Source organism: Bos grunniens, chromosome 28 (assembly GCF_055505025.1).
Source record: "Bos grunniens cultivar Pamir isolate PY7600 chromosome 28, Bosgru_T2T1.0, whole genome shotgun sequence".
NCBI classification, from domain to species: Eukaryota; Metazoa; Chordata; class Mammalia; order Artiodactyla; family Bovidae; genus Bos; species Bos grunniens.
In genome coordinates this window covers 36,119,997-36,133,730 of record NC_141192.1, presented here as the reverse complement: position 1 = coordinate 36,133,730, position 13,734 = coordinate 36,119,997, and the positions used below count along the sequence as shown (strand labels likewise).

The following is a 13,734-nucleotide window of genomic DNA, read 5'->3' as shown; positions in this document are numbered from 1 at the left end:
AGTATCCGAATGGATTTCTTCATTGAAGTTTTTTTTTTAAAGATTTGGTTGCATCTCTGACCTCCTTTGGCATCACTGTAAATATATAAATTAGATTGCATTTAATTAGCATGTGTTCTTTTTATATTCAGTGGTCACATTATTTTCTTTTACTTTGAAAGTGATATTCAAATTACTGCTTTTATGTATAACAGAACTGTATTCCAAAGGTCAATGTTTATATTGTAATCTTTGGGATACCATATGGTTTTTTTCTCCAGTGAGATGCCAAACTATATATTTGTTACAATTTATGTAGTCCAGTAATTATATATTTTATATTGCAATCTCATACAAATAACATTGTGTCAAAAGTTTTTCAGTATCATTAACTTTTTAATGAAGTAAGCTTTAATTTGGGGAATCAAATGTAATAGAAAACACATTCCTGTATTATACCCCAATGCAAAGTTTAAGACTATTATATGTAGGATATATATTGGCTTCTGTAATAGAAATGATCACTGCAATTATAATACACATTATGTATACTTACAATTCTACTTTATCTTACAAATTTTTTTAATAATTAACATCCTCATTCCTTTGAGATATTTACAAGTAAATGTAGATAATACCTTGGGAACAGTTGTCTAATATAACATAGGAAACTAGTTTATATAACTACTATATTTCGACTGTTTCCAGTTTTTACTGAAATATTAGTTTCTTGCCCTTGATTCTCCTGGCCTTGTCCTCTTTTCTTTTGGACTATGGACACATGAGATGAGCTAATTTGAGCGCTTGTGAGCTAAAGAAAATGTGCTTAGACTTCACAATGTTTGAGAATTGGGCAAGTTCATTCCAATTCTAACAGAATTCCCTTGGTGGATTGAGAAGTGTGCTTATGTGTATGAAACCTATGAGATTTGAGCCCAAATAGATTTGAACATGGTATTCAGAATACTGTCTAGAAGTTCTGGTGAAAAGTCTGTCTTTGGACATACTTACGGACTATTTGAAAATGAAGTTGTTTTCTCTAATTAGGATGAGTCATTATTTGATAAAATTTTCAAATGCTCCTTGAAATAATGGAATGGTATTAAAAATAATTGCTTTTTTATAGCACCTGCTAATAGTATACTTAATTTTATGAGGGGAATACACAAAACTTTTCTATTACCAGAGTAGAAATGCTTTAACATGCTATTGTTGGTAAACAAACTTAAATTTCATTTTTAAGGCACTACTGTGTTATTATCAGGATTTATTGGTACATGGTTATTATTTTAGTAGGAGGACTTATCCAAAGTAATTATCTTTATAAACATTTCCATGTAAAACTTGAACTTATTACAGTATCATTCTAGTATTAACTTTCCAGGCTAATGCTTAAGGTTAAGAAAAAATCCAGGTTAGGGAAACAGAATTCAGTTCAGTCCAATTGTTCAGTCATGTCCGACTCTTTGTGACCCCATGAACCGCAGCACGCCAGGCCTCCCTGTCCATCTCCAACTCCTGGAGTTTACCCAGACTCATGTCCATTGAGTCGGTGATGCCACCCAACCATCTCATCCTCTGTCGTCCCCTTCTCCTCCTGCCCTCAATCTCTCCCAGCATTAGGGTCTTTTCAAATGAGTCAGCTCTTTGCATCAGGTGGCCAAAGTATTGGAGTTTTCAGCGTCAGAATCAGTCCTTCCAGTGAACGCTCAGCACTGTTTTGCTTTAGGATGGACTGGTTGGATCTCCACGCAGTCCAAGGGACTCTCAAGAGTCTTCTCCAACACCACAGTTTAGAAACATCAATTCTTCGGTGCTCCGCTTTGTTTATAGTTCAACAACAGCATAAAATTGACTTAAAGATAATTTATTGAAACAAAATTGGCATTAATAAATCTACTGCAAATCTAAAAAAAAATAAAAATAGTGTTCGTAATTTATAGAATCTAAAAGTTTTTAATGATTCTGTATGAAAAGAAGTCTATTAACTAATAAATCATAGTTCAGTTCAGTTCAGTCGCTCAGTCATGTCCGAGTCTTTGCGACCCTATGAATTGCAGCACGTCAGGCTGGAATCCTCGAATATTTACTTTTTATCGGTTTGATTCGTTTTGTAGTGGTAAGAGCTTCTACTGTAATTATCTTTTAAACATTTATGCTTGTGTGTCTTGTGTTTCATTTTCTGTTTGCCATTGGCATGTGAAGCTTCATGACATAGTACATTCTTTTTAGAGTATATCCTACTCTTTGTAAAGTAATCAACTGTATCCTCTCTATGGGCTTCCCAGGTGGCTCAGTAGTAAAGAACCTGCCTGCCAAGCAGAAGGTGTGAGTTTGATCCCTGGTTCAGGAAGATTCCCTAGAGAAGGAAGTGACAGTCCACTCCAGTAATCTTGCCTGGGAAAATTCTATGGACAGAGGAGCCTGGCAGGTTACTGTCCATGGGATCACAAATGAGTTGGACATGACTTAATAACTCCATAACAACAATAATATCTCCTTTATACTTTTTGCCTTGAATTTTAATTTGTCTGATAGCAATTTTACCATCTTATTTTTTCTTGGCTTTATGGGCACGGTGATTCTTTTTTATTTTTACTTTATTGAAAAAAAAAGTATTTGATTTCTAGCACATTTCTCATCATTGATAAGAGGCTGTCCTTGCTTTGCACACTAGCATGATAACTCTAAGTCTCCATGACTGGAACCTTCTTTCCACTCTTTATCATAGGGCAAGGTTCTGTTCTGTACAGCTTTCAGTTAACACAGTTCTGTACAATGCGAGAATGGTCTGTGTCTTCATTTTTCCTTTCTTCTCTATCTGAAATCCACTATTTTTAAAAGCAGATTTTGATGATCACAACTTTGCTTTTTATCTTTTTTATGCAACTTTAGTTAGCATTTTCTGTGTTTTGCATGTAATTTTTCTTGCCTTTTTTTCTCTTGACCACTATTCAAATTTAGTTTCTTCATTTGTCTCTTTTGTTCCTTGGCTTTTATTGACATCATTGTTCCATATTATTAAAATTTAAAGCATAGGATGAGATTTCTTTTTTTCAGATAAATATCTAATTCAGTTTGTATATATGAATTCCAGTTTAACATAATTAGGCATTGACTTTAATACCACTTGCCTAAAATCTGTTCAAATCCAACAAAAAACTAGTCAGTCCTAGTTTATGAGTTTAAAGTGTCATTTTAATCTCATAATGTCTTTATTTGTGACTGGTGATTAGAAATTAACTCAAAACACAAGTTCTTAGTCATCTTAGTAGTGTTTGGTGTGGATAGTATTACAGTTAATGTCAGAAGACCTTGAGATAAATTTTGCTTCTACTTATTATTATCTACATGACATTGAATATTACCTATAACCATTCCAAATAACCATTCTGTTATTTGTGAAATAAAAATATACCACCATCATAAGGTTTTTGGAAACACTCAAGAAGACAGTATATGTCAAACCTCCTTGTTCATTGTCTGACACATACATTTTAATTGTTGTTTCTCCTGTCATTGTGTTTGCTATTGGATCAAGTCTTAACATTTTTTATTAGGTGGAGTGGAAGCCACATAAGGTGGGGACAACCTTTTCGACTACGCCATGTCACAACAGGAAAATACTTGAGTCTCATGGAAGACAAAAGCCTTCTACTCATGGACAAAGAAAAAGCTGATGTCAAATCAACTGCATTTACCTTCCGATCTTCCAAGGTAAGACCGAGATATAATTTTGGATTTCCCACTGCATTTCCTTTGATGTTAGAAATACAAAGGAAAATGATGTATGTTTTACACAAATTTCTAAATTCCCAGTTTCTCGTCTATTCATTCCTCTTCAGTCAAACCCATTTCCTAAACCACTAAAACCTGCCCAGGTGTTTCACTTGGTTTATCGTTCTTTGGTTATTTTCATGTAGCATATCCATCCAACTCCTTTTAGTTTTCTTAGGCATTGACAATGCAGTAAGCACAGACCTTGTGCTGCTGTTGCATAACACTGTAAGGGGCACATCAGCAGACCCTTTTCCTCACAGGCTCGGTTACACATGTGCTCTTCCATACAGACCTTTCTTCTTACGTCTGTTGAATCCCGTGTAAGGACAAAACATCTAAGAATGTCCTTAGCTCTTTCACGAGAATTCCTCTGAAGTAGATATTGAGTAGAATAGACAAAATAAGTGCACATCAAAGTCAGGTTGAAATGCTGGTGCACAGTTAGACTCTCTCAGTACCTAATGTGTGTGTGTGTGTGTGTGTGTGTGTGTGTGAGCTGAGTCGTGTCTGATTCTTTGTGGTCCTATAGACTGTAGCTGAGTCGTGTCTGACTTTTTGTGGCCCCATAGACTGTAGTCCACCAGGCTCCTTTGTCCATGGAAATCTCCAGGCAAAAATAATGGAGTGGATTGCCATTTCCTGCTTCAAGGGATCTTCTCAACCCAGGGATCAAACCTGTGTCTCTTATCTGGGTCTCTTACATCTCCTGCATTGGCAGACGGGTTCTTAAGAGATTCCCAGCTCACCAATCCCAGCATGCAGTGGATTGCTAACCATGCCTCAGCAAAACAGCACATATCCTGAATAGTCAAGTGTCTCAGGAATAGCTGAAAATCACTTGTTCACTTGACACATGCCAAGTGTCTGTTGCGTGCCTTTTTAAGATAACTGTATATTTCTGTCCTTAATTTAATGATTATTGTGAAATTTGGTCGTTGTGTTAGAAACAGTATTGAATTACTGGTTAGCTTTGTCCCAGAGGTGCATATGCCCGTGTTACAGATAAAGGTATGTTTGAACAAGACCAGAAGTAACTCTGAAAAGCTGGTAGCCTGAGTTTACATCCCTAATGCCATGCTCTTAGTTCTCTTCCTTTGGAAGACACAGAATGGTGGAAGATGCTTCTGATTTGATGAGTTCTCCCAAGTTTTCCAGGAACGACAGCCAGTGTAGGTCCCTATTCATTCTGGTGGAAACAGACAAGGCTGGTCAGTTCCAGTGGATAATCTGAGACAGGATCAGCATTTGTAGTTGTTATTGGGACTCACGGGGGAGCTCTGAAGGGGGGAGAGCTTGGGTGGACTTCAGATGGGCAGTTAGTTGCTCCTTGTCTCTATAGTTGGAGTGTGCAGTTGATCACATTGTGAACAGACTTGATGCCAGTGGGCTTCTTCCTCAAGACTTGGGAATTTACTAGTTTGTCCACTGATAATCCCTCAGTCCAGAAAGACAAAAAATTCAACCTGCCAAAGATGATCAGTTATCTGATGGTGAAAGCCCTTTTCAAGAAAAAAAGATGGCAGAAAATTGGAAAAGTGCAAAGAAATGCATGACATCCCAGCAAAATATATCTTCTGAAATAAATCCCAGAGAAGGGGAAAAATATGAACAGGCATATCACATTGAAATAATATTAGAAATTTTTTCAAGACATGGGATTTAAAAGGTAAATATATATCTAACAAAAACTGGAGGCGAAAGACAAAAAGTAAAAGGTGCTCTGATTACTTCCAGTAAAACAGAGATAAGTCAAATAATATTTTCTAAAAATTTCAAAATTGAGTAACAAGATATTTCTGAGTAAAAAGCCAAACATTCAACTGTAATAAAATTTACTGAACTAAGGTAGTGGAAGAAAGGGAAGTCTAAAAGAAGGGAAGTGGACATTTATTCACCCAGAACGTATGAGGGCTCACTTGATCTCAACTAGGGGTAGGGAAGATGCTGATAGTCCATGCCTTCCTAAATCTTGTTGAGGGCACTGGGAAGCAGGGACCCCTTCTTCCCTAAATCCTTCACCTTTTAAAGATGATAATTGCTACCGTTCTGTGATTCTCGGTAAGTCTACAATTTGATCTGAGTGTTTTCCATAAGTGATCTCACTGAGAAACAGGATCCCCATTTTACAGATGGAAAAACTAAAGGCAGGAGAGATGAGTCACTTGCCTACCTTCTATGGATAGTCACTTAGCTGGGTGTATAGAAGAGCTGGTAAACATGAGGTTATCTGGGTTATCTGGGTAAACATGAGGTTATCTGCTCCAAACCACTACCCAGGGTGGGTTTCAATAACCAGGCCTGATCTCCAGGTCTGGAACCCTGGACTGGCTAGTCACTCATTCACCCCCAAGGCTGTCAGAGTTCCCCAGGACCTCATGTAGTGAAGCACTCTCCTACTCGCTCTACAGGCTCCCAGGCAGCTGCCTGACACTATTGTCTAATTGTGGTCTCCTCAGTTCCTGTTACTGCTGGAGAAATCTGAAATTCATTTTTCTCTTTTCATTATTTCTGTAACAATCACATTCCTATAGTATTCAGAAATCCTATTTTACTCTAGAAAGCTGAATACCTCCACAATCTTTCTCTTTTCATTCTTTCTACTATAACAGTCCTACTTCTCCAGGAGGTAAATGAATGCCTCTAGCTTTTTTAGGCTCCAAAATCACTGCAGATGGTGACTGCAGCCATGAAATTAAAAGACGCTTACTCCTTGGCAGGAAAGTTATGACCAACCTAGACAGCATATTAAAAAGCAGAGACATTACTTTGCCAACAAAGGTCCGTCTAGTCAAGGCTATGGTTTTTCCAGTGGTCATGTATGGATGTGAGAGTTGGACTATAAAGAAAGCTGAGCGCCAAAGAATTGATGCTTTTGAACTGTGGTGTTGGAGAAGACTCTTGGAGAGTCCCTTGGACTGCGTGGAGATCCAACCAGTCCATCCTAAAGGACATCAGTCCTGGGTGTTCATTGGAAGGACTGATGTTGAAGCTGAAACTCCAATACTTTGGCCACCTGATGCGAAGAGCTGACTCATTTGAAAGACCCTGATGCTTGGAAAGATTGAAGGCAGGAGAAGAAGGGGACAACAGAGGATGAGATGGTTGGATGGCATCACTGCCTCAATGGACATGAGTTTGAGTAAACTCCGGGAGTTGGTGATGGAGATGGAGTCCTGGTGTGCTGCATGCAGTCCATGGAGTTGCAAAGAGTTGGACATGACTGAGCGACTGAACTGAACTGAACTGAACTGAGCAAAGCAGGGGCTGGGTTATTCCAGTGGAAATGCAAATACGAAACAGACACATATATTAACATTAAAAATGTCTTGCATACATGCCTCCATTGATCTAGCAACATTCTATATAAGTGCATTTTAAATGAGAGGGGTTTTCTTATAGAAATAAAATAAAACTGTGCACATTACCTTTATCATTCCTTGCCATGGGGAAAAAAAAAACCTGGTAAAGACTCAAATGTTTAACAAATATTAATAGAGTTGGTAACTTAGTGGCATTAGCCATGAGAATATGTTGATTTGGAAAGATATCCATCATAATATTGTTGAGTGAAAAAAAGCAAATTATAAAGCAATTTTAAAATCTTACTTTTTTTTTAACTGAAGAAAAAGACCCCAGTGTGTGTGTTTGTATATGACAATATGTTAGATGTGAAAAATCTGTACTAATCTTTTAATTTTGACTGCTTTAGAAAGATCAAAATGGAGGAGGCAGGAGAGAGAAGAAAGGATTGGGAGGTTGAGATTAGCAAATGCAAACTATTATGTAGAGAATGGATAAACAACAAGGTCTTACTGTACAACAGGGAACTATATTTAATATCCTGTGATAAACCATAATGGAAAAGAATTTGAGAAAAAAATGTGCATATATGTGAAACTGTATCATTTTGCTGTACAGTGAGAATTAGTACAACATTGTAAATCAACTCTACTTCAATAAAATATAAAAAATAAACCTAAAAAACCGATCAAAAGGGAAGATATATGAGAATATGAGTGCAAGGGGAACATTTTTATTTAAATTAAAAAAAATCTCTGGTTGTTTTGACTGTTATGATAGCCATTTTTCCTCTGTAACAAAAAAAATCAGTTAAAAAATTCAACCATTGTACTGACATACTTGGACATAAGTTTTGTGCACATTTTAAATTTCTTTCTTCATGGGGAGACCTTGAAGCAGAAATACTGACTCAAAAGCTATGAATATTTTTAAAATCTCAAAACAGTTCTCGCACAAGGCAATAGCTTTTGAAACATTTCCCCATAAATCTCTCTGCTTTTGTTCTGTCAGCGTTATGATTTACATATGAAGAATTTTTACTGACCAGATTCTTCTGTGGTCTCTGCTCAGAGGTTCTGTTTCTGGCTTTTGGTGATTTTATACTGTCATAGCTGACATTGAAAGCACAGGGAACTGGAATTTCAATATTGCCTTTTAATGAACTGTTGGAATGCATATGTGTGTGCTAAGTTGCTTCAGTCATGTTTGACTCTCTGCAACCCCGTGGACTGTAGCCTGCGAGGCTCCTCTGTCCATGGGATTCTCCAGGCAAGAATACTGGAGTTAGTTTCTAAGCCCTCCTCCAGGGGATCTTCCCAATCCAGGGATCATACTGAGGTCTCTTAAGTCTCCTGCACTGGCATGTGGGTTCTTTACCCCTAGCACCACCTGGAAAACCCAATGAACTGTTTGATTTCTCTAAAACTGGTCTCCTGTATGGAGCCCACATTCATGGAACCACTCTAATACACAGGTTGCTAATAACACACGATCAATTTGTATATAACATGGTTGAGAGTCATGAAAACAGGTGAAATCAAGGAAAACATTTTATTTTTTAATTTATTGTATTGAAGTATAGTTGACTTAGTGTTATATTGTGCTGTACAGCAAAATGATTCAGTTGTACATGTCATATACATTATTTTTCATATTCTTTTCCATTATGATTTTTAGAATGAAGTTCCTTGTGCTACACAGTAGGACTTTATTGTTTGTCCATCCTATATATAATAGTTTGCACTTGCTAATCCCAAACTACCATTTCATCCCTCCCCCACCCCTCCCCCTTGGCAACTGTAAGTTTGTCTCTGTGTCTGTGAGTCTGTTTCTGTCCCATAAATAAGTTCATTTGTATCATATTTTAGATTCCACATGTAAGTAATATCATATGGTATTTGACTTTCTCTTTCTGACTTACTTCTCTTAGTATGATAATCTCTAGGGCCATCCATGTTGCTGCAAATGGCATTCATTGTTTTTATGGCTGAGTAGTATTCCAGTGTGTGTGTGTGTGTGTGTGTGTGTGTGTGTGTGTGTGTGTGTGTGTGTACCACATCTTCTTTGTCCATTCAACTGTTGCGGGACATTTGGGTAGTTTCCATATCTTGGCTATTGTGAACAGTGTTGCTATGAAAATAGGAGTCCGTGTATCTTTTTGAATTAGAGTTTTTCTGGTTAAATACCCAGAAGTGGGATTGCTGGATGCTATGGTAACTCTGGGGGCTTCCCTGGTGGCTCAGCAGTAAAGAATCCATCTGCAATGCAGGAGATGCGGGTTTGATCCCTGGGTCGGGAAGAACCCTTAGAGGAGGGCACAGCAACCCACTCCAGTATTCTTGCCTGGAGAATCCCATGGACAGAGTAGCCTGGCAGGCTATAGTCCATAGGGTCTCAAAGAATCCGTTATGTCTGAAGCAATTGAGCACATGGAAACTCTATTTTTAATTTTTTGGGGAAATCTTATTTTTAAAATCACAGAATTTTCATTTTAAAATCACTGACAGATAACGTAATAAAGTGTTTTCTATGAAGTCAAGACAGTAAGTCTATTATTTTTAAAATAACTTTGTTCTATTATATATAATGTGTAATCATTATAGAAGATTTTAAAAAGAAATAATGCAAAAATATGGGAGGGGTAAATTAAAATTGTGTACTATCCATCACTCAGAAACAACTATTGAGTGTATGTATTTCAGTCTTTAACAACTATATACATATTTTTATACTAATAAGGCTAATTATGAAAATTAAAAATTATTCATGATGAAAGGTGCAATTGCATAATAAAAAAGCATTGAACTTAGAACTAACTAAAATAGAGTAAAATAGAGTAAAAGTACAGTTTTTTTTACTCTAAAATAAAAGTACTAAAAGTACTCTAAAAAAAAAGTACAGTTTTTTTAACTCTAAAATAACTAACTAAAATAGAGTAAAATAGAGTAAAAGTACAGTTTTTTTACTCTAAAATAAAAGTACTTTTAGTACTAAAAGTACTCTAAAAAAAAAGTACAGTTTTTTTACTCTAAAATAGAGTAAAAGTACAGTTCATAGTTATAGATGACATAATATGTTTTTAAAATAAAATACTGTTTTTATACGGTTAATGTTTTAGAAAAGATGATGTAGGTAAAGGATTTCTTTCATCCTTTTGTTAAGCATCATACTTGGTCATGGTCCCTGGCCTTTGAATAAATAATCACGTTTTCTTAAAGGTGTATCTCATTCTTGTTTTCCCTTAATGCCACTGACAAGCTGAAAATGCTTGCTACATTTTTACATATTTTTGCTGTACTATATCCAATGAAAATAATGAGTACTTATATTTCTGGAAGGCAAAGATGTGTGTGTAAGATATTTCTTTGATTCTTGGTGTACTTTGAGTATACAATTAATAAATGACTATTGGTTGACACAGTTACTATGTTGTAAGCCAAATTTTTATTACTGGTGAAAAATTAAACCTGTTTTAGAACAGTTGAAAATGCCAACTTTTTCTTAGAATAAAGGGTATGGTTTTAGAAATTCTGAAGTGAAAAATCACCTCTTAAGGACCCTTATTTTACATTAGCGTTCCCTTACCTATGATTGTGTGAAACTGCTTTGAAAGTATATTCTTAAAACATATATATAATATATATATATATATATTTTTTTTTTTTTTTTAAGAAAACATTAAGATCATTCTGGGCTTCCCTTGTAACTCAGTTGGTACAGAATCCACCTGTGATGTAGGAGACCCCAGTTCAATTCCTGGGTCAGGAAGATCTGCTGGAGAAGGGATAGGCTACCCACTCCAGTATTCTTGGACTTCCCTTGTGGCTCAGAATCCACTTGCAATGTGGGAGACCTGGGTTCGATCCCTAGGTTGGGAACATCCCCTGGAGAAGGGAAAGCCTACCCACTCCAGTATACTGGCCTGGAGAATTCCATGGACTGTATAGTCCGTGGGGTCCCAAAGAGTTCGACATGACTGAGCGACTTTCACTTCACTTCACTTCAAGATCATTCTTACTTAAAATTTTGAGAACAGCTTTAAAAACCTGTTCTGCTATTTAATATAAGCAGCGATTTTTAAAATTGTCATTGGGATATCTTTGTACTAATGTGAATACTCACTAGCCATTCTCATATTCAGGATTTGCAGAATAATCAACAATTGTTGATGATTGGATATATTCAGAATAAACACAATAAAGTGAAAGACAATTTATATCACTGATGTTGTCCCTTTTCCCCCCTCAGCTTTAGGGAGATATAACTGACATTTAATAATGTGTGAAAATAAGATTTACAATGTGATGTTTTGATGCACATATATATTGTGAAATCCTTGGTCTTTTTTTTAAAGAAAGCATTTTATATCATGAAAAATTCAGTTTGATTCATGCAGGTTTTCATAGACCTTTTCTTCATTTTCTCTACTCCTAGAATTTTAAACCGTTACATTAGTGTATTGAAATGTCAGTTTTTATCGTAAGGTAGGTTGACAATTACCCTGTATTACACTGCCCCCAAGATGTCGTTTTTTTTTTTTAGCCTAAAATACCACTGAAATATTCCTCTGTGGGTGATTTTATCCAGTCTTTTTCCTTTCATGAACCATGAATAGAAACCTTTGGCTATTGAAATGATGGAATACCAACCTCAAATAAGACTTCCAATGAGATTACAAGGATTATGGAGCAAATTGTAAAAATAGAACAAAATATTTTTAGGACATAGTTTTAGCATGTTTTTATTTGAGATTTTTATTCTTGGCTCAAAAAATGTTTAAGATGCTTTAAAATGTATAGACCCACACAATAAAAATAAGAGTCAAGCTAACAGTTTATAATGTGCCAAGTAATGTGCTAAGTCCTTTTTATGTGTTTTCTTATTTAATCTTGCTGCTGCTGCTAAGTCGCTTCAGTTGTGTCTGACTCTGTGCGACCCCATAGAAGGCAGCCCACTAGGCTCCTCTGTCCCTGGGATTCTCCAGACAAGAACACTGGAGTGGGTTGCCATTTCCTTCTCCAGTGCATGAAAGTGAAAAGTGAAAGTGTCGTCGCTCAGTTGTGCCCGACTCTTAGCGACCCCATGGACTGCAGCCTACCAGGCTCCTCCGTCCATGGGATTCTCCAGGCAAGAGTACTGGAGTGGGTGGCCATTGCCTTCTCCATATTTAATCCTAGTTCAAACCTATAAAGCTTAGATACTGTTTTTAATCTTCCTTATGTAGATGACTATATTTAGGCTTAGATTAGTTAAGTGGCAGATCTAGACTCTGAACCTAAGTATTAATAGTAAATCTAAAGCCCCCTTTAATGATAAAACTTGTGATTTAGTAATGAGTAGCAGATAAAAGGGAGAAGGCAATGGCACCCCACTCCAGTACTGTTGCCCGGAAAATCCCATGGATGGAGGAGCCTGGTAGGCTGCAGTCCATGGGATCACTAAGAGTCGGACATGACTGAGTGACTTCTTTCACTTTCCACTTTCATGCATTGGAGACGGAAATGGCAACCCACTCCAGTGTTCTTGCCTGGAGAATCCCATGGACGGAGAAGCCTGGTAGGCTGCAGTCCATGGGGTCGCACAGAGTCAGACACGACTGAAATGACTTAGCAGCAGCAGCAGCAGCAGCAGATAAAAAAAAATGTTGCTCATCTGTGATCACCTGTATATTATGGTTGCTTAGTGACTGATTAAATATCTAAAAATTAAAATCAAAATGGATAACTTGGGCTTTTTTATTATCAAAATAGTTATATGCTGTTTATCAATGCAGATGGATTTTTGCTTTTAATCAGGATTAAATTCAGAATAAATTCTTGCATTCAAGTGGTGTTTCTCAAAGGGTTTTGATAGCATAATAGAAAGTAATGCCCACTATGTTTTTACAGAAGATAAGAGAAATTCTGTTCTAGTTTTTATGGTAATTTTAAAGAGCATTAATACTCCATTGTGTATATGTACCATAGCTTTCTTATCCATTCATCTGCTGATGGACATCTAGATTGCTTCCATGTCCTGGCTATTATAAACAGTGCTGTGATGAACATTGGGGTACACGTGTCTATTTCCCTTCTGGTTTCCTCAGTGTGTATGCCCAGCAGTGGGATTGCTGGATCAGAAGGCAGTGAAAGCTATGGTACATATACACAATGGAGTATTACTCAGCCATTAAAAAGAATACATTTGAATCAGTTCTAATGAGGTGGATGAAACTGGAGCCTATTATACAGAGTGAAGTAAGCCAGAAAGAAAAACACCAATACAGTATACTAACACATATATATGGAATTTAGAAAGATGGTAACAATAACCCTGTGTACGAGACAGCAAAAGACACACTGATGTATAGAACACTCTTATGGACTCTGTTGGAGAGGGAGACGGTGGGAAGATTTGGGAGAATGGCATTGAAACATGTATAATATCATATATGAAACGAGTCGCCAGTCCAGGTTCGATGCACAATACTGGATGCTTGGGGCTGGTGCACTGGGACGACCCAGAGGGATGGTATGGGGAGGGAGGAGGGTGGAGGGTTCAGGATGGGGAACACATGTATACCTGTGGTGGATTCATTTCGTATTTGGAAAAACCAATACAATATTGTAAAGTTTAAAAATAAAATAAAATTTAAAAAAAATTAAAAAAAAAGAACATTAAGCCTGACAGTGAGCT

At 36.7% G+C, this 13,734-nt stretch overlaps 1 protein-coding gene across 13 annotated transcripts in view; it reads left to right on the top strand.

Annotated features, from left to right (window-relative positions):
* Positions 1–13,734, top strand: part of RYR2 (ryanodine receptor 2) — an 820,811-nt gene that overhangs the window by 378,004 nt on the left and 429,073 nt on the right. For all 13 annotated transcript variants that reach the window (XR_015157121.1, XR_015157120.1, XR_015157122.1 and 10 more), the window contains exon 12: positions 3,540–3,696. Coding sequence is in view for 10 of the 13 variants with exons in the window: in XM_086382784.1 (XP_086238910.1) it covers positions 3,540–3,696 (157 nt within the window). In the remaining 3 variants the exon portion in view is untranslated. The remainder of the gene's footprint in view (positions 1–3,539; positions 3,697–13,734) is intronic.